This window comes from Alosa sapidissima, chromosome 24 (assembly GCF_018492685.1).
Source record: "Alosa sapidissima isolate fAloSap1 chromosome 24, fAloSap1.pri, whole genome shotgun sequence".
NCBI classification, from domain to species: Eukaryota; Metazoa; Chordata; class Actinopteri; order Clupeiformes; family Clupeidae; genus Alosa; species Alosa sapidissima.
In genome coordinates, this window is record NC_055980.1 from 3,715,194 (window position 1) to 3,735,760 (window position 20,567).

A 20,567-nucleotide genomic window follows, 5' to 3' on the forward strand; every position below is an offset into this window, starting at 1 on the left:
GCTTTGAGCTCCAGCCTCTATCCTTAAGGAGAATAAAGAGAGAGGGTGGAGAGCACGGGGGCTACGTAAGACGGTAGAAATGTTGATTCACAATTTGACAGGCCAATCTTTAAACAAATGTACTAAGGAGACAGTGAGATAGACAGCCTGGCTAGAATGATGTATGTGTGTGCGCATGTGTGTCTATGTGTCTCTGAGTGTGTGTGTGTGTGTGTGTGTGTGTGTGTGTGTGTGTGTGTGTGTGTGTGTGTGTGTGTGTGTGTGTGTGTGTGTGTCTGTTTTTCTTTTTCTTTATACCTGACAGACAAATTCCAAAGCTGATTAGAAGGAACTTGTTAAGACTGAGTCTCAGATGTTCTGCACCCCCCCCCCCCCCCCCCCCCCCCATTCTAACGAGCGTGTGAAAACAACAATATAAAGACGACGAAACATTGTCATTAACATTTATGAGTGTCGCACGTGTCACTCAAAATATACTGTTGTGAATAAAGTCACTTCATTTGAATCTTTGAGAGAGGAAAACAGGGAGACACAGAAAAGACAAATAAAAAAACAGTGTTATGTCGAGATGACGGCTATTAATTTGCATGCTGCAGATTTGTTTATATCGCACATTAATGGGGACATCATTGTGCAAATGCTCTTGAGCAAAACAAAGACAAATGTCACAGAATGTGCTTACAGCGATCATGTTTAATAAAATGCATCATTAGCTGAGGGATCAATATGGCTGCATGATGGCTGTTCAGCCAGAACAAACATGATGAGTGATAACCTCTTGCACTGTCTCCTCTTTGAATTTATTTATTCGCTTTAAATAACTCACACGTTTGTTAGGCTCATTTAATGGTATGTAATAAAGATTTCTCTAAAAAAAAAAAAAAGGTTCAGCTAAGGAATCAATTACAGCTAGAGAGAGACGGGGGCAGAGAGAAGAGAAGAGAGAGGGAGGGATGAGGGAGAAAGAGAGGGATGAGGGAGAAAGAGAGGGATGAGGGAGAAAGAGAGGGATGAGGGAGAAAGAGAGGGATGGAGGGAGAAAGAGAGGGATGAGGGAGAAAGAGAGGGATGAGGGAGAAAGAGAGGGATGAGGGAGAAAGAGAGGGATGAGGGAGAGGTGCTCCTGCAGCCACCCTCCAGCGGTGAAGTGTTAGCCGGAGCTCAGGCGTTAAGGACTGACAGCTCTCTGTCCTCTCTCGCCACCTCCTCTGCCCCCTGTGTTGGCCATCACTGGGCTGACGCGTCGGCCTCCCTCTTTAGCCTTGCCTGGGCCGCCACCCTGTCTGATACCGCCACTAATGATAGATTGCCCTTCCCCCTGCCCCTCCTCCCCCCTCCAAAACACACACACACACACACACACATCACCACTGCTGCAGCTACCGCCACACCACACCTCCTCCTTGACCCCCTCAGCGCCTCTTCCTTCCCTTCCCCTCCTCATGTGAACCTGAAGAGGGATGAGCGGTGGAGGGGCCACTCACCCTCCTCTGTCCCCTTCCCTCCCCGTCACCCCCTTCAGCCATCACCTCAGCGAGCACACAGCCTCAGCCTCACTCGCACGCCTCTCAGATGGAACAACCACAACAGGGGGAAAACACAGAAGAGAGGCATGAATAAAACATCAGCTTGTGTGTTGCTTCTCTTTACCTTTCCTTTACAGAGAGGGAGGGAGGGAGGGAAAGAGAGGAGAGGGAAAGAGAGATAGAAACAACATGACACGAGGCCCTTTAACTTGAAACAAGCCGCGCTCTTAGCCAAGAACAATGCTACAATGAGCGACACTGTGCTTTATTAATTCCATGCACTGCGAACACAACCCCTCCCCACAAACACACAGACACACACACAGACACACACACCTAGATACACACTTCCAAACCAGACAACCTCATTGCTTCTTGTGTACATAGCTTAATTCACAACAACGAGGTGCTCCTTTAATAGAGGCCTGGGCAGGAATTGGTTTGGCGGTGCGCGATATCCGGGCTCTATCTGTGGAGTGGGGAGGCTGTGGAGCATTCAGCCCCTCGTCCCTTTTTCAATTTCGCCGTGTCCTGGTGAACCAACACTGCTCTGATGCGTTTCACTCTTGACTGGATACAGTGAGATTGCTAATCAGGATTACCCGACTCAGTCAACACTGATTTCAATAATAAAAAAAAAAACACCCCCAAAAAATTATCATAAATATAGAGAGCTGGGCCTGGCCGGCTGTGTAGGAATTGCTGTAGGTGATTAAAATCTCATTCAGCAGGAATTCTCTCTGATTCACTGGTGGTCAAAAACGAAAAGACAACCCCAATACAACACCATCACCATCATCCCCCCACACACACATGCATGTGACTAGCACGTACACGTGTACACACACACACACACAAACACACACACACAGCAAGCGCTGGACTATCAAGGTGAAGTGATTATTATCAGGCTTGCCCCCGAGTCAGTTCTGATTGCACATGCACACACAAATTGGCACAAAGTAGATTCATGAACAACAAATCATCGTGCAGAGATCCTGACCTCTTCAAAATGAGCCTTTGTTACAATCAGTTCACAGAGCCAGGAAGGCAAGAGAGGGCTCATACTAATTTGCTGTCTCTGGGAGAGGAGAGGAGAGAGGGGGAAAAGTGGCATGAGGTTTGACTGAGAAGACAGTTGGGCTTGGCCCTTCGTTAACGCATGGACGTCTAAATGGATGTGACAGCTGACCTTATTTTACCGATTGGGATGACAAGGTAATCGCTTCCTTAGTGAAACAAATTACAGAGATTTAGTATTTCATTATTGTTTTTTTTTCCCCTTAGCCTTTGAGGAGGAATAATATTTAGACACAGCGCAACAGTGCTTGCTTGGAGTGTGTGGCTTTTAATTACTCTGCAGACACGTGTCTGATGTAATACGGCTCTCTCCCAGTGAAACTGCAGTACAAACAAGCTCAACTGAGACAACACTTTAAGGTGTGCGCTTTAAAGAAACATTCAACATAACACGCCGCAGCAACACTGACCTGTTTTTAAAGGGGAAAAAAAACACCGGGCAGATAAATATTTGTACATTTTCGTGGAATCTACAGTGTTACTTTCTGCGAGTAGCAGTAGTAGTCGTTATACTGTCAAGTTAATAGCAACACTACAAAACAGTGGGGGGTCACAGTTGTGTGAGGCCAACATCATTATCAATCCCACGAGAGGAACTGTGAGTGTGAAAGTGTAAGTCAATGTGTTCATTGTCTCCCATTCTAACTATTAACAGCAGCCCGAGCGTTGGGAGATTTGCCTGACGCTGAGTACCTGGCTTGTTTTCCAAGCAATTAAAGACTCCCGAATCAATGGGGGAGAAACCAAAGCAAGATGCCATTAAGTGTGGTCACGGGTCATAAAACCAACCTGTTGAGGGATGGCTGCAGGGGGTGAGGGCCAGGGTGGCGTCCAGTAAAAATCAGAATGGCCGCTAAAGGCCCGTCTGGCTTGCGTCAGACTGATGAAGTGGTGCAGGTCCTGGGGAAGTGACCCCCCCTCCAGCCCGACACTTATAGGAGATAATGTCCAACTCGCTGGGCCTCCCTCACCCTCTGGGCCCATTCCAGCTCGCCCCTCTTGCCCTAACTTACTTGAGGAAACTCCTCCCCCCCCCCCCCCACACACACACACACACACACCCCACCTCTCCCTTGCCTCCACCTCAGGGGTCTGTCTCAGAGCTCCCTGCTCTCCTGACCTGTCCACGGAGCATCTCAACTTTTAAGCCTGAGGTGACGCCGGTGTTATTTGTTTTCCTTCTATTACTAGATCTCTGACCGCACACCTTTCACCGTGTAACCCCAGCCCCTGCGCTGTTGCGGCCGCTGCGCACTCTTTTGTGTGTTGTTGTTGTGGTTGGCACGGCCGGCATTTCGGCAGGTTCTGCCCGTCGCCCTCCCCTCTGACGGTGGAGGTTACGCTCAGACGCTCTGCGCCGCTGATCCTGTGCAGCTGGTCCTGATCTCTTCCCTGGATTTTCTGCCTTAGCTTTGGAGATCACGCTGTGATCCATTTTCGCAAAGGCGTGGAGGTAAAACAAACAGCCAACAGGCTGGAGGCTCCTGCAAGACGTTTCTTCCTATACCGCGCGTGTGTGTTTGTGTGTGTGTGTGTGTGTGTGTGTGGTGGCGGTAGGTAGGCAGGCAGGCAGCAGGAGGAAGAGGAGGAGAATGTGAAATTGAAATGTGTCTATCAAAAAATAAAACGCTGCTAAAGAACACGTCCACCTCAGCAGCTGTAATTCCCTCATGCCCCCCAGCTGTAGTCTCCGCGCTAGTTTGGTGATGTTATGAACTCGGTAAACATCCAAAATTCTTGTGGGTTTACCACCCCCAAAAGAAGGACAAAAAGGGAGCCGGGGACGTTTATGCCCTCTGGACCCCAAACCGAGCGAGTTTAGCCATTGTCTCCCCCAGTGCTACCCACCCAAGGAGCGCAGCAGTGATTAGGTTGGCTCAAGCTCCCACTAAAAAAGCAAACCAGAGCCGTAGTCCAAACAGAGGGGTTACGGGGGAGAGGGCCACTGATAGGCTGCTTCTCATTACATCCCGCCAGGAGGTAAATAATCAACAAACATTTGAGGTGAGCCACCTTTGTGTGGCTGCAGCCGTAATCAACAGTTAGGGAATCAAACTGAATCAGGTTGTATGTGTGCGTGAGTGCATGTGTGTGTGAGGGAGAGGGAGAGAGAGAGAGAGAGAGAGAGAGAGAGAGAGAGAGAGAGAGAGAGAGAGAGAGTGTGTGTGTGTATTTGCAAGCCAGTGTGTGTGTGTGTGTGTGTGTGTGTGTGTGTGTGTGTGTGTGTGTGTGTGTGTGTGTGTGTTACCCAGTAGGTCCAACAGGAGAATTCAATTTTTTTGTCTCCCTTAACACAATGCCCTACTGGGATTTGCGGTTTTCTCCATCATTATATAACTGTAAACTTCTGGATGCTAAAGATTGGATAATTCCTTTCAGATGCCTGTTGTTTCCACTGAACTGCAACATGGTATTTCAGAAAGTGCTGGTTGCCAAGAGTTCAGAGCCAGATCTATTGGTAGTAGTACATGAGTCAGGCTGGATAACTTATGGGAATGAGGTCACTTGATCCGAACAGGAGGCTCATCAGTGTGTGTGTGTGTGTGTGTGTGTGTGTGTGTGTGTGTGTGTGTGTGTGTGTGTGTGTGTGTGTGTGTGTGTGTGTGTGTATCTTTTGGAGCGGGGGGTTGTGGGGTTAAGATTAGGGAGTTAAAGAATGTATGTGCAGGTGTGTGCTGGTCAGCACTGCAAACTTAGTGGGAAATGGTGATCGGCCAGCAGGAACCCAAGACACATACTTAAACATTTGGTAATTGGAATGAAGGGAGCACGGTTGAGCCCTCCACTTTGCCTGCTCCACACATTCCAAATGCTCCAGATGCCATTTCTATGAGTAAGCCTTCCACAGCGGACACCGGGGGTCTGGAACAGGCTAGCCACTGGAGGAGACTCAGGCTATTCCTGTTGTTGTTTTACACAGGCCAACTGTTTCTCCTGCTGCTCAATGAAGGGTGGTGGCACAATACTTTTTCATTCAGAATATTGAACGCACTGCCGGACAAGCTGGAGAGTGTTTTTATTGTTAATCAATGCCAATCCATTCCAGGCCTTGATGTTAAATAGGGATCAATACCACCAAGCTGTGGATGAGATCTGATTTCAATTGGCCGAGAGAGCAGCGGGTTTTAATCAGAAGGTAAATCAAACCATGGGAACATAAGTCAGGTGAATTAATACAGAGAGCATAGGACCTCTCTTGCCACTGAACCAGCACAAGGAAATACCTGTCATATTTCATTAGCACTGCTAAGGCAGGTTTATTCTAGGTTTTTTTTGGACTCATTTTTTTCTCCTCCTCTGCCATGGAAGGAGAGAGAAAAGCCGCCTCTTAAATCCAGCGATAAAAAATCTTAACTCCAGGACCCGTCCTACATTCTGATCCAGTAAAAACATACTTACAGCACACCCATTTTATGTGCCTCGCTTTAAATGATTAACATCGGGAGACTTAGCCAATCGATTGGGTATCTCACCTTCAGCAGTCCACATTATATCTGGCAAAAGATCATATGAATTACCTTATTTCTGAATTAGTTAGCCCGAGCGCTGACAGATCAGGGATTATCTGACTCACTGTGGAGAGGTGGATACAGTACTCTTTGAAAAAAGGAGTGAAGGAGAATAGAAGAGGAGAAGAATAGAAAGACCTATGGCACCTAGTCTTGCTGCCTTTCTCGCTCTCACTCGTCTTACCACCGCTAAACCCATAAGCATCTGGAACTCAACATTTCTCAATGGTGATTTCACCATATCTCTTCAAAAGGGCTTTTAGTCTTGCGGAGGGCTCTTGAAAGTGGCAGGCCTTCTCTGATCTCGCAGTGGCGGTGCGGAGAAGTGGCGCGCCCCACACGGAAGCCTTTGAGAAAGGTTGTGTTTACCCACAGATAACCATTATCTGAGGAGAGATCATTTGTAGCGCGCCCAAAGTGATTGCCTGGACATAATCCTTTGCATCATTTAGTGTGGTCCGTGGCATATAATAAAGTATGGCCGCTACACTGGCGGTGATTGATCAGAGCGGCGCTGTAAATCGCCACGCTTTTTTCCGCGGCAGCCCCTGTGGCCTTCCTTGCTCCGCGGCCATCTATGATGATAAATTAGCATTAGATGGAACCTAATGAGTTTACTAAACATTTGGGATTTGCACTAATAAACTGGCTGGCTGGGAACTGGGGGAGAGAGCAAGCAATCCCCGGGCTCCCCCTTATCTCGGGAACATGACAGTTAAACCATGCTTCCAATCTGCAATCAATTCATCATCCTGGCGCCATTGTACATTCTTCACGAGAAGATAATTACTGCACCTCAGCATCAGACCGCTCATCCCTCCCTGGGACTGCAGGTCTTGAGGCTTGCGCAGAGTGCCTGGGCACGACTCTATCGATAAGATGTTTTTATTCAATTTTTGACGCGTTTTGCTTTTCTTTGCTTAAACAAGACCTCTGGTAGGCAACTACATAATTTGCATCCAAGTGGATTTTAGAGATGAATTTAGTGTTATTTTAGGTTCTTACATCATATAGAAACAAATCTGTGCATTTAACTCCAGACTGCGTCATTTTTTTCACTGTTTATGGTCTTTGTGGCCCTTAAGGCACAGCTGTTGAAACGACATTAACCGTATTACATTATTTAGTACTTTATACAGTGCGATTATGCATGAACTTCTCCATGTGTGAGTGTAGACTGAATGTAAACAGCTTTTGGACCCCAGTAAAAATATTTACTGTATCTAATGATGCCTTATCAACTTCACCTGACCTGAAGCACACACAATAAATCAACATCACACCCCATATTTAAAACAATGTAAATTAGCGACTGCTTTGAGCCTAATAAATGGTAACTAACATGTCTTGGATTTGGAGTGGGCTCTGGACGCTATAATTGCTGGGAATAATTATAATGAGGTCGGTCTTGAGAAACATGAGCAGTGGTTCGCTTATAATGACAAATAGCCTTGAGCAAGCGAATGCGTTTCAGACTGTGGCTTGCTGAACCCACAACTGCACTGCTCAGGCTGCACTGCTCAGGCTGTTGAGTGTTTCTTCTGTGTGAACTGTTCCCTTTCGTCCCCTGCCTCTGCCCTCTTAACTGTTATTTCGGTCCTCTTTTTACTTACGGGCTTTTCACCATTGCATCATGCTTACACACTGCACACAGGCTAGTCATACAAAAAAAATAAAAAAACAAACACTCTTCCCTGCTTTCCTCATCAGAACATTACAGACTCACCACCAGCATGGCGCTTTATAAGCTGCACAAAGCAGAGTGTGCTATCCATACTCAGTGGTCATTCTCATTTTAACATTTGTTCCTGTGTCTATGAGAAACGTGCCTTTTCATCTACAGGGGATAGAGAATGGATGGCCAGGCCGTGCGATAATCTTTTGACAGTGGCGGCCTATATTTAGAGATAACTTGTCAGCTTTAATAAATGATACTTATTTGCTGCTGTTTTTGAAGGTTTTTCTCCGGATCCTTCCCCCCGGACCCCAGGGGCCGCGGCGGCCATGGCCCAGTGCGTCTCTCTCTGAGGTAACTGATGGCTTGTGCCCAATGTCCAGATCGCTGTCCTGTGACCTCAAATTGCCAGGACCAGCACCATGTCCAATACAATCCGCACACTGTTTCCTCACCTAATCTCTGTGGTGTCACACGACAAATTGCAACATTCAGAAAATGGGGATGGATGGAGATGTGGGGGGGGGGGGGGGGGGGGGGTTGCTGGGGAGTGAAGCAGAAGAGAGAGGTAGAGAAGAATAAGGCTGGAATGGGGGGCCAGTCAGGGTTGCAGGGGGGAGGTGGGGCACGATGGTGGATCCGATGAGCCTGTACAGGAGAGGGAGGGGGTGCAAGTGTGTGTGTGTGTGTGTGTATGTGTGTGTGTGTGTGTGTGTGTGTGTGTGTGTGTGTGTGTGTGTGTGTGTGTGTGTGTGTTGGGTTGACTGGTGACGGAAAAGATTCCTCTGGAGGAGCCTCGGCACCCGGAGCACATTGATCTGATTTACAAACCTCTCCTAATGCGAAACAAATGCTGTGGGTGTGAATTTGCACTTAACCGTACAAAACAGAGAGACACAGAGAGAGAGACAGAGAGAGGGAGGGAGAGAAACATGGAGAGAGAGATAGAGAGAGAGAGAGGGAGAGGGAGAGGGAGAGGGGGAGAGAAAGGAAAACCTCTGGTGGATCTGGGCTCTAACTTATTACCACATTTGCAGCCCTCAGTGTGTAGTCATGTGCTGTTTTACAGGCTGACATGGTTAGAGCTCACCAAACATTTCATTTCTTCATTATCGAGGTTGGATGGATCAAATAGGAGTCCTAATGGAGATTGACAGAAAATGGGGCTGGGGACCATTTAAACCACACAAGCCTCAAGACTTTTAAATCTGCTCGGAGGAGAGAAGTCAGCTTTTTTGTGCATGAGTAACACAAACAGACAAAAATTGCAGTGACTCATGTGTACTGTAAAATTCAGAGCGAGAGTCGGCGGCACACATTCACACGAGGGGCCGTAATGAAACTTGGACATGCATTCCTGGCGATCCACGCTCGACCAAAACTGATCCAATTTGCCTGGTTGTTATTCAAAGGGAACATGCGTCTGCGCCTGCCTATTGTGTGACAACAGACCCTCTCCAACTGTCTGGGTTTGTTTATGTGTGTGTGTGTGTGTGTGTGTGTGTGTGTGTGTGCACGTGTATGTGTGTGTGGGTGCAAATCTGTGTGAGAGCTTGTGACAATTTTGTGCGTGCATATATATGTGTGTGTGTGTGTGAGTGTGTGTGTGTCTGTATATACACACACATCCTCCATTGCGGGGTTCAGCCTTCTGTGCGGTCGTGAGTCCAACAAGCAGTGTTGACAGTGTGCACACAGAGACCCAGCAGGGGCATTCACACAGCCCAACAAAAGGGGAGTGTCCCCCTTTGTGCGCACAATCAAATAAAGGGCCTTTTTAGCGCACATATGTCACACTCTGACGACGCTCGTCTGAGCCGTCTGATTTGCCTCTCAATAAGTCCCACAGACTCTCGGTTATAGGCTGTCCATGCACCCACTTTCAAAGCAGATTTCTGATATGTTGGGTGTTTTCCCCCCACAACGGCAGTATTCATTGGGCTTTGGCAGTGGCTCATGCGAAGAATGAGGAACAAAAATCGCAGGCAAGATTGTACTGCTTCCTTTAAAATGCTACATGATTTAAATGGGAAATGACTTTTATTTTGGCGCTATCGAGGCAAGGCTAAAGCCTTGGCGTATTGAGGACTGTGAAGGTATTGTCTCAGGAGGGATGCAGCCTAAGCTGCAGGGTGTCCGGTGAGCCCTCTTTGCACAGACGCTTTCTCACCAGATGTGTGTGCGACCACGCTTCAGCTTTCACCAGCGACACGTTGGAGCCGGCCTCTTCCTCTGGCCCTGCCCTGCGCGACATGTTGCGCAGCAACACACACACACACACACACACACACACACACACACACACACACACACACACACACACACACACACACACACACACACACACACACACACACACACACACACACACACACGGCTATCCCTTCCCCTCTCCACACATGCTAAACTCATTTCCCTGCGAGCGCTCGGGCAGGAAAACACACCGGCGTCTTCAGTGCCATTCCCAAGTCACACTATTTACTGATGCCCCTACTGAAGAACAACTCCACCAGGGACCCCGAGAGCACTTACTGTAAAACCAGCACCATTTCTACCTCCAGCACAGCCCCCGCTCAGAAACAGGAATATATTATCTAGCCAGCTGCAGAGAGGGGACACACTGTGCTTACAACTACACTGACAAATGGACTTTTTTCCATGTCGGACAACTCCTTCCAAAATCAAAATCCTTGTCTATGGGGCTGAGCAGCAGCCAGGGTGATTTTGGCTTCTTGTTCGGTGTGGCTGGTTTTCATTTTCTCCAAGTGCAAGCAGGGAGTCGCCTGCCAAGTACAGGTTAAGCTCTCTGGGTTTTTCCTTCCTGTAGATCTGGCAGCCCCATCGCTTTCTGGCATAAAAGGTGACAATCTTCATTAAAACCCCTTACAGACAACTGTCAGTTACACTCCGCGAAGGGTGGCCAGCTGTTGCGAACTAACCTAGCTCAACCCCCACTTCCATCACACACACCCTCCCACAGACACACACACACACACACACACACACACACACAAACAACTAATGGAGCAAAATCATCAAACCACATCAAATCAGTTTGTAATCTGTGGACATTTAGTGTGATTACACCATATTTCCCTGAATGCTAGGAAGACATCTTTCAAAACTATTTCATCATATGCTGAATTATGCTCAAATGCTCATTATGCTCATTCTTAAACATCCACAACGTACACAACATATGTTTTTCCAAAATTCATGCACCTAGTTACAGACCTTTAACTGCATTTTTGTGAATTCACCTACTTATGCAAAGGCTCATTTGAATTTTCAAAAATGCAACATAAGTTAAATTATTGGTGGTATTATAGTATCTCTTTCATGAGCAAACTTGAGTTTTTTTTTCTCTCAGCGGAGGAGTGGGGTTTTGATCCCTTACTGTCTCCTTTACCCCCCCACCCCCACTCTCTCTCTCTCTCCCCTTCTCTCTCTCTCCACCACCACAACCCCTCTTCTACTTCTCCTTAAAACATACAAACTGAAAAGCCCTGTTCCTGTGTACAAGGATCTCACAGTGTAGGTTAACATGCCAAAGGCAAAATGAGACAGCTATAATGGGAACTCAAGCAAACAAACGAGATGGAAGCCAAAACAGGGCTGTGACTGAAGGTTCAAAAGGCGCACTGAGATACCTTCACCGCAAATAAGTGGTTTAAGAACAGGTTATACTTATGCAAACACTGCCGACCATGTTATAATTACGCTCAGCCGCAAATGCACATCAAATAAATCTGTGTGGCTTTCCCCTGGTCCTGCTGACCTCCTTTATCAAAATGTAGTCACTGGACGTACAGTCTATTTTTTCCCTCTCGCCATTTTTTGGGCCATAAGAGGCTAGCTTTGACCGGACATGTTCATTTGAAGGAGAAAGAGGATTTTTCCTCCCTCCCTCCCTCCCTCCCTCCCTCTCTCTCTCAATCTCTCTCTCTCCCTCCCTCTCTCTTTCTTCTGCTTTTCGACTGTGCTCTCTCACTAACACAGAGGTTGCTGACTCGCTCATAAATAACTCAAAGATGTTCACACCTGTGTACTTGAGCGTGTGCACAGCACTGGTGGTTGTTTCCTGGCCTGAGATGTATTTCCTGCATGCACACTCATTAATCAGATCCACTCGCAGCATGCTTCGAATCAATGCAGCCTCTGCTGCAGCAGACCCAAACACACACAGCCATTACTGGATCCTGGGCCTTTTTAAGTAGGAATAAAAAAACAACTGCAGCAATAATAATAATAATAATAATATCAATAAATAATAATAATAATAATTTATAAAACAAAAAAGGCCTTTTAAAAGGCAATGTCACTTGGGTATGACAAAGCCTTATAAGAAAATGTTAGGTGAGAAAAAGCTAAATCTCATATGCCCTCCACAGCTTTGCTTTCATGGGTGACGTGGAGGAGGGAGGGCTGGAATTAACACTTAACACTCTTTTAATTACTCTATGCAGATGCCGTGAAAACATGCCATTCAGGCAAGTTAATAAACAGACCCTCTTTTGCAGGTTATCCAAATGCTACCTCTGTGAGAGAGCCTCTCTGTTTTCCAGCTGATATGTAATTAAAATTATTTCAAAAATCCTGCTTGACAGTCCGGGACTTAGCCAAAATGTAAATGACATTAAGGGAGACAATGGATTGAATTTTGTTTAATGTCCCTTTTTGCAGATCCTCATTTACATAGCATTTCCAACAAAAGCGCTGACCTTATAAATGCTGGCATTTGTACAGCTTTTCTCTGAGTCGGGTTTAATCAGGCCTCTGTCAAGCCATAAGGGAAAGAAGGGGGCTTTAAGTTGTCTGCTTGGTCATGGAGAAGCAACAAAACTGACCCCAGCCGCCCACCTTCCAAAATAAATAAATAAAACCGCATGAGCAACGGTCAAATGTTGAGTGACTGCTTTCCCATTTTTTTTTTGTTCAACTGATATCAACCTGGAGTGGAATACCTATGAAATGTACTCAACATGGCTGTTGGCAAGGTCCAGTAATAATCAGGCATAATCCTCTGGAAGTGTCCTCTAATAAGAAATATAATGAATGTTAAGCAAAAACAGCATCAGGGTCCAAATTACATGACATTAATACTTGAACAGGTGCAGGCGAATGCTTTAAATGAGCCATATGAATAAAATGTCCCCACACACAACTGGGTAGACTGACAAAAAAGTCAATCACATGAATAATTCAGGCAGTGGGCTGTCTACAAAGGTCAGCCTATCTTGACCTTTGTGACAGGAAGTGAAAGAAGGTACCGCCAGCTAGGAAAACCCCAATCAGTCTTCCGACACTCCACCATTATTAGTTCCAAAGGCAGAGGCTACAGTTGTAAATGAACCTGCAGTCTGGTTCTGACATAGCAAATCTACCATGTTCCCCAGGCTGTCTATACAAGACTGACGCTGTAGTGCATGTTACCGTATTATTGACTTTATTTCCTCCCTCTAAAAAGATAAATATGAATAATCTATTGTAGCATGGGGTAATGTTTGAAATATTTAAAGATCTACTGGGGTTGAAATTCTGTAACAGCTGTTAAATCTGACAAACTTTTTTTCTTTTTCTTTTTTTTTCAAAAACCTAAAGCTGTAACAAAGTCCAAGAGAAAATGGGATAAACAGATGTCTGGCTTGACTACAGGAAAATAGGACACATTTGGAATGATAAGTCTCCTAAACTCCATTGAAAATGCCAGATCTGTGAGGTTGCCAGTTACTGTCCAACATGATGCCAACTAGCAGTATGACTGCCCCATGTGCCATCTGGGAAAATGTTGCTGAGAACGTTATCGATAATGGATCACAAGTCTGGTCAGCATGCTCTAGCACTGCAAAACTATCCCTCTCCTCTCCTCTCTCTCTCTCTTTCTCATTCTCTCTCTCTCTTTCTCTCTCTCCCCCCTCCCACTCCTCTCTCTCTCTCACTCTCTGACTGACTCCTTTCCTCTCTTTCCCTCCCACTCTCTCTCCCTCTCTATAGAGGATCGCAGTAAAATGTTTTGATTGTAACGTAATCGGACCTCCCTTGTCTGCCTCAACAATCAGCCCTTTCAGCCGGCAGCCTCAGTCAGTCCATGGATATGCAAGCCCTTGGCCCAAAGAGAACAGCAAACATGGATGCACTGTGATTTCCATAACATCAATTCCGACACATGCCAAGACTAACTTCAAGATCATATAGGGGCATACATAATGATGCACATGCGACACAAAAACAGAGCAGCCTAATGGAGTAACAGAGCTGCACTGTAAAGCGATAGAGCTCTGTGTTTTTTCCTCCATGCTTCTCCTGCTTTGGAGTTTCAGATCCGCGCCCACATGCATTTACACTACAGTCATCTAAGGCTTGTGTAGCAACAGTCACTGGCTGAATGTTCTGGGTGCATTGGGATAAAATCATCTGTTCATGGTTGTGATATGCAGACAATGGAAGAGCCTAATGAGGAACATCTGCTTTTGTGATACCACAGAACGGATCGCTCCTCTATGAAAACGATACTCCGCTCCCATTCAACCACATCACAATGAAAATGTGAGCTTTTTTATCCACTGTTTGAACTTACGACAATATCCCTCCTTTTTTGCTTCCCTTTCTCCCGTGCATGGGACCCAATCCTCTCCTCCACAGTACTCCTTTTCCTATTTTACTTATATTACACTCATTGTGCACCAGATTCAACCACAAAGACTGGAGACAAATGATACGTTCAACTCTATTTAGCAACAATACAAAGAGAGGCAATTTGAAGGAAGAGCAAATGTGTTAAATATCAATGACACCCTGTTGTTAAGTGTTCACCTTATATTACTTTGAAGACAACTATATACTGTATCGCTGGCATTCTCGAACTCTAAAGAGACTTCATGGAGCTGAGACTTCCCAGGCACCAGGGGGAGGAAGTGATGCATGTTTTATCTTCAGTGTGTCGTAGCAAAACAAACCCCCTTTACTCCCCTATTACAGGGGACAGAGTGGAGGCAAGCAGCACATAAATCTAACCCCTGCCATCCTACTTATTACCATTCACACACACACACATACACACACACACACACACACACACACACACACACACAATAAGGGTTACTTGTAAATCCGTTTGGAGCTTCTGAATATACTCCCCATACATCTAACTATGCAAGCTGATGCTTTAATGCACTCTGTTTAAAAAGTACTTAAAGGGTAAGATGTTGAAATGACATAGCGGTGACTTCCTGGTCTGTAGACGACTGAGGAAAGGAAATCGCAAATATTATTTGTGTTTCCTCTCACCCATGACAGTAATGAGACACCAAAGGAAACACAGACATCATAACCCCAGAATGTGCAACAATGTCAAAATACATGCTGCCTGAAAAGCATACGACTCTTTCCATAAAATCAGCCCTCCAGAATGTGAAACCTATTTTCCGACGGTGGACCCAGTCCCTGACTGACGGCAGCAACTGGTGGGCCCTATTTGATTACTAATAAGAGAGATGTTCTCTCTGTCAGATACCAAACATTCTCCACTAAGCAAACAGCTATTTCAGCTAGTCAAACATTAGCATTGCTATCCACTGGTGGTGCATATTTTGCCCGGGCCCAACTCGTCGTCTTTCTCCTCCTGCTTTCATTTCTGCCTGTAGACAGCACAGCTCTCCCTCTGAGAGGAACTTTTTTGCAACAGTGAGGTCTGTCAAATACCCGAGCTGCCTTCCCCTGCCAGTTCACAGGGCCACTCGCGCTCCCAGCGCTGGCATCAGACACGGAGGGTTCATGGTCATTTACTGCATGTGGGAGCAATGTGGATTCTGGATTTATGGAGCAAGGTGGACTTGTTCTACCTCACTAACACTTAAGAGCCTGAACTTCAAACACTGTCTTGTCCTCTGGTTTATGTCCGACTGACTCACTGTGGTTATTACAAGTGATTATTAAATTGCAATCATCAACAAATTATTTCTACTGTGAGTATTGCAGTTACTGCCTATTATCATCATAACAATTCTACTGTTTAAATCTGAATTAAAATCACACCAGGAAAATTTGTATAAAAAAGTGATATGTACAAGGTGATTAAACATACGAAAAAAAATCCTCTAAACATCAGTTCCAGTCATTGCAGCCCCCACAGTAATCAATTTTATACAACCACCCCCTAATCACATGACCATCAGACATGAAAATTCCATTCTACACATACACACTTTAAAAAACAACACCAATGTAAAGGACTTTTTATGCAAGACTACACTATCCTGTGAACCAAACACTCATGTGGAGAAGCCAAGAAGTATTTCCACTGCTAACTCCGAGAATAATGGCAATCAGATGGAGGGAAACAGAATGAAAACACTTGTTAACAAATGAGGATGAAGACGATCCACCTCTGAATTGAAAGCCAGCAGCTCACTAGGTATAAACTGCTCCTCACAGCACGAGGAGAGGCCGGCGAAACTGCTTCCCCTGACAACTCGCGAGCAATTACTGAATCCCCACAGAGACGACCAGGTTTCCAAGTCAACCCACCTGTGCATCACAACGGCGCACAACAACAAACAGCACAGACCAGGCGAGAGCTCAACCTGGCACAGACTTGGGAGGACAACAAGCACACATCTTGAGGACATGAGAGGAGAGACGTGGTGAACAAAACAAAAATGACGCCTTACCTGTCAATGATGACCGGGTCTGAAGGGGTCTCATTCCTGTTCCCACAACTTTTCTTGTCACAACACCGGCTTTGGTGGGAGAGGAAGAAAACAAATGTGACAGTCAAAAACAGGTTCAACTGAAGCCTTTTAACATATTGGTTAAGCTCTACTGTGTGCAATGGTTGGTTGGCAGTGTCTTTTTCATTGCCCCCCCCCCCCTCCCACTTCAAATCAGTCATGAAGCTAGTTGATGATCATGGCCATGTTTGCCGCTGTTGATTGGTGTGGTTCTCTGAGAATCGCGCCGAATAAACATCTAGCAATGCGCTGCTGCTAAAAGATGGAAAACAACATGTTGTGGTGTTTGCCTTAGCAGTGAACTGAGAAGAGGCGATGCCAGGAGGCAGGGGAATAACTTTTCACAGCTTCAGCTTTTGTTTACCTCTAATTGTCAAGCTGTTATTTCTGGAGAGGATGCAAGATGCCACCTTCAACCAGTATTTCTGTGGGGCATTTATTAATTACAAGCTCAAAAGCCAGCATCAATCTTACACAAAGTGGTGACAATGCTTACATTTTGCAAAGGTTTACCAGTGGTACCACTGGACCATAATGGTGGGTTTAATTCATGCTGAAATTAAACAAAAAATGTTATGCTACTTGTATTTGTTAAAGGAATACTTGTATAATGGTTACATGTCCAAATTAGCTAAATTAACACCATATGGTATGGAGAGTATGTAAAGCTACCCAAAGCTGACAGCTAAAGTGATTAAAGAAAGTCTATAGTTCTCCTCGTATGACTCCCTTTCACATCTGTGCCTTTTCTACATACATAACAGTTCTGGAAAGGTGGGGTAAAAATAAGGTCTTATCTCTAAAGCATACTTTCAGCAAGAATTTAATAACAAAAATAACACTGAGCTCTACTACATCTCAATATAGAAAAAAAAATACGGAAGGGGAGAGAGACTCTTTGTCCCCTTGAGTGAGGCGCTTATTCCAGCTCGGATTCATAAACGACCCAAACGTTTCTCATGTTCACACTGCAATATTCTGACCGGAGACCACACGTGCTGCTTTAAAACACCGTGTCCAAGGGTGTGACGATTTAATAAATTGCTGCTATAGCTCAGGTAGTTTCATAACAATGAAGAACCATGCCGAGATGAGGTTAGCCTCGTGCGCATCAACCCTCAGCTCTCTCATGCGCGAGAGTTGAGTGGCTAACCAGACTCTTTCTGTTTTTAGCGATTGCAGAGGGGTGCATGTTTATGCATTTAAATGCTTCCGTATTCGTGCGTCCAGTCAAATGCATTCTGGAGTCCGATGTCATCAATGACCTGATTTAATTTTATTTACCTTACCGCAGTAGGCCTAATACTGACAGAAACTATCACTTTATCGTAACAACTGCAGGCCCAGTCAATAGAAAGACCAAAGTAACTGTTGAGAACAATACGCAACACAAAATATATCAACTCTCGATATGGCCTTCATGAACTGTTAACTATTAATTAATTAACAACACAACTGACCAACACACTGACCATGGTAGGGCTGATGTCAAAATGTACAAACCATAACGCAAAGCATAAAGATAACTAAATTCAAACATCAAACATTTTATTAACAGCGATAAATCAGAGAGCTTTCACGCAGAGGTGGTAAATTAATGTAGTACGCCATGCGTCAATAATGTTTCTTACCTGCACATGATTTCATGTGTAAGAAGGACACGGCACATTTCTGGGTTTTTGTCTTGGCCCTCATAAATAATAGCCTTGAAACAAAAAGATAGATATATTTTAGATTTTGCTTGGTTATGTTTTCTATGTAAAGAGCTACACATAGTACAAATAGAGCATGGCCAAGCATATTTAGTAGCTAAAATGCAAAACTATCTAAACAAATCCATTTATAATTAAAACACAATTAATATCAATTAAGTAGCCTATAATTGACGACTTCGCTATTTTTACAATTGAGTGTGTCACAAGTACGAGCATAGATGTCATTGACTGTGTGAATAAATAAAAAATATATTATTTCGTGCACATAGTCTACTGGTAGCCTATAGTCCATTCAACAACTATACTTATTTATTTGCATATGTAAATAAGACACAGACCCTTTTAAAATCACTGTTTGGAAATATTGTCTCAGACACTCTACAAGAGAGTAGCACCATAAAAACAATAATGTCACATGCTCGGACTTTAAGGTCTTTAAGATTTTTTTAAAATCTTACAGCGGTAGTGGAAATCAGACACATAATGCTTTTCAGATGCAGATGGGCACGGTAAATAATACCCATAACCGTATACATCAACGTGGTTATAATCTGTAGATATTTGGGGGGAAAGTGCTAATGGGCAATCTGTTGTTTATTTTGAGCGCTAACAATGATTTTTCTTTGGATAAAAAGCGGTGTCGGGGGTATGGTTGAGTAATTTTTGAGCATTGGCTTTAACAGATGGCGTAAAGCTGTAGGTGCGCTCGCCTTCAGTTCTTTTTTGCTCCGTCTCCCTCTCCCTCCCTCCCTGTGTCTATGATGTACTATGGTAGAGCACACTCCAACGCGCCCGCCTGTGACTACCGCGCGGACTCCAGTACAAAAGCAAAGCCGCGGCAGAAGGGGGAAAATACCAGTTCATTAACGGGAGGCCATCCCGTTACTCTGGCCGTCAGTAAAGGAACAAAAAGAAAGCGTAAAATAAAAATAAGCAAAAATAAATAAGAGATAAACGCGTGAAGCGACTGATATAACTAGCCATCACTATCAAGACAACACTTCCATTTACTGTTAGGAGTCACTCATGATACAGTCAAATAAAGTATGTTATATTTTCTTGTGTTGGAGGAAATATTTAGTTGATATTTATCTCATTTTATTTGTAGCTTGCTTGAGTTGTATTTTAAGTGCATCTGCATGTGTTACTTGGGCAACGCGATAGTTATGTATATTGCTGTGATTTATTTTCTTCCCCTCTCCTGAAGATACGAAAATCCATAAACTGACTGTTCAGCGCCATTGACTCTTTGATCATGTACAGACCGCATCACCGAGATGTGAGATTAAACGTTCATTTTTCTGTTGTATTAGAGCTGCCAATACACGGAAAGACACAAGATAATATCAAATAGTGCTTAATAAAAAGGGACTCTTTCAAAAGGAAGAGTTCACTCTGCGATTCAGACAACAGCGATTATATGCAGGGGGAAAAAACAGCTCTTGAGTAGGAAGCAAGATATTGCAACCAAGTGGTTCTCTCAATGCAGTGTAAATAGGATAGCCCATATTTCAAAACAGTCAATTGATATTGATGTAAAACATAGCATATGATGTGTGGAGTTTGAAGCTTAAATATATACTCCCTCAGTTGAAATAGTAAATGTGTTCCATCTGAAGCAAAGTTTAAGTTGTTCAAAAGCGTGACGATAAGGATTCGGTAGGCAACTAAAATGAATTAATTGGGGCTAAACAAGGCGCGCACACTGATAATGAACAATGCCTTTTTTTACTTCATGCATGACCTCTCAAATCGGCGGCCAATAAAAGTGTCTTTATAATCAAATTAACAGTAACATATTCAAGTATCTCATGTTGACAATATGATCCGAGCTAGCCTACTGTTACCAAAATGCATGGGGAACACTATCATTCACATCACTCAAATTACAGAAACGTGTCCAGTATTAAATGCTACAGAAACAGACGGATTCGGGAGACCCCTGGAGCTTAGAACTTGAATAATGGGGCAAGGATAGTTGTTCTCTGTCCGGTAAGAGGTCCACATTTGATGCTATTGCCACAACCCTCAATTAAAATAACCACAACTGAATTATTATTTTTATACTATTTTATAATATACACCAGAACACATCTGTTCCAGTATTGTAGCTACGCTACATAAAACATTTTCGTGGCTTTTTCATGGTTTGTGTTTAGATTTATTAAACAATGAATTGAATGAATTATTATTTTGTGAGAATATCAAAACTAGACAGCGCGCAATTCCCTGTCAATCATGCAGTAGCAAATAGCATAATGTAAAGGACTTACCTGTTTTGTCATGGAATCAATTAATCGTATGTAAAGGTCCTGTTCTGTTCTGACGCCTGT

General features: G+C 44.5%; 1 protein-coding gene across 19 annotated transcripts in view; it reads right to left on the reverse strand.

Annotated features, from left to right (window-relative positions):
- The window catches only part of ebf3a (EBF transcription factor 3a), a 95,129-nt gene that overhangs the window by 72,516 nt on the left and 2,046 nt on the right, over positions 1 to 20,567 (reverse strand). For all 19 annotated transcript variants that reach the window (XM_042083309.1, XM_042083298.1, XM_042083308.1 and 16 more), the window contains exons 4-6: positions 20,508 to 20,563; positions 18,151 to 18,224; positions 16,460 to 16,528 (exon numbers count right to left, since the gene is read on the reverse strand). In XM_042083309.1, the coding sequence (XP_041939243.1) occupies positions 16,460 to 16,528; positions 18,151 to 18,224; positions 20,508 to 20,563 (199 nt within the window). The remainder of the gene's footprint in view (positions 1 to 16,459; positions 16,529 to 18,150; positions 18,225 to 20,507; positions 20,564 to 20,567) is intronic.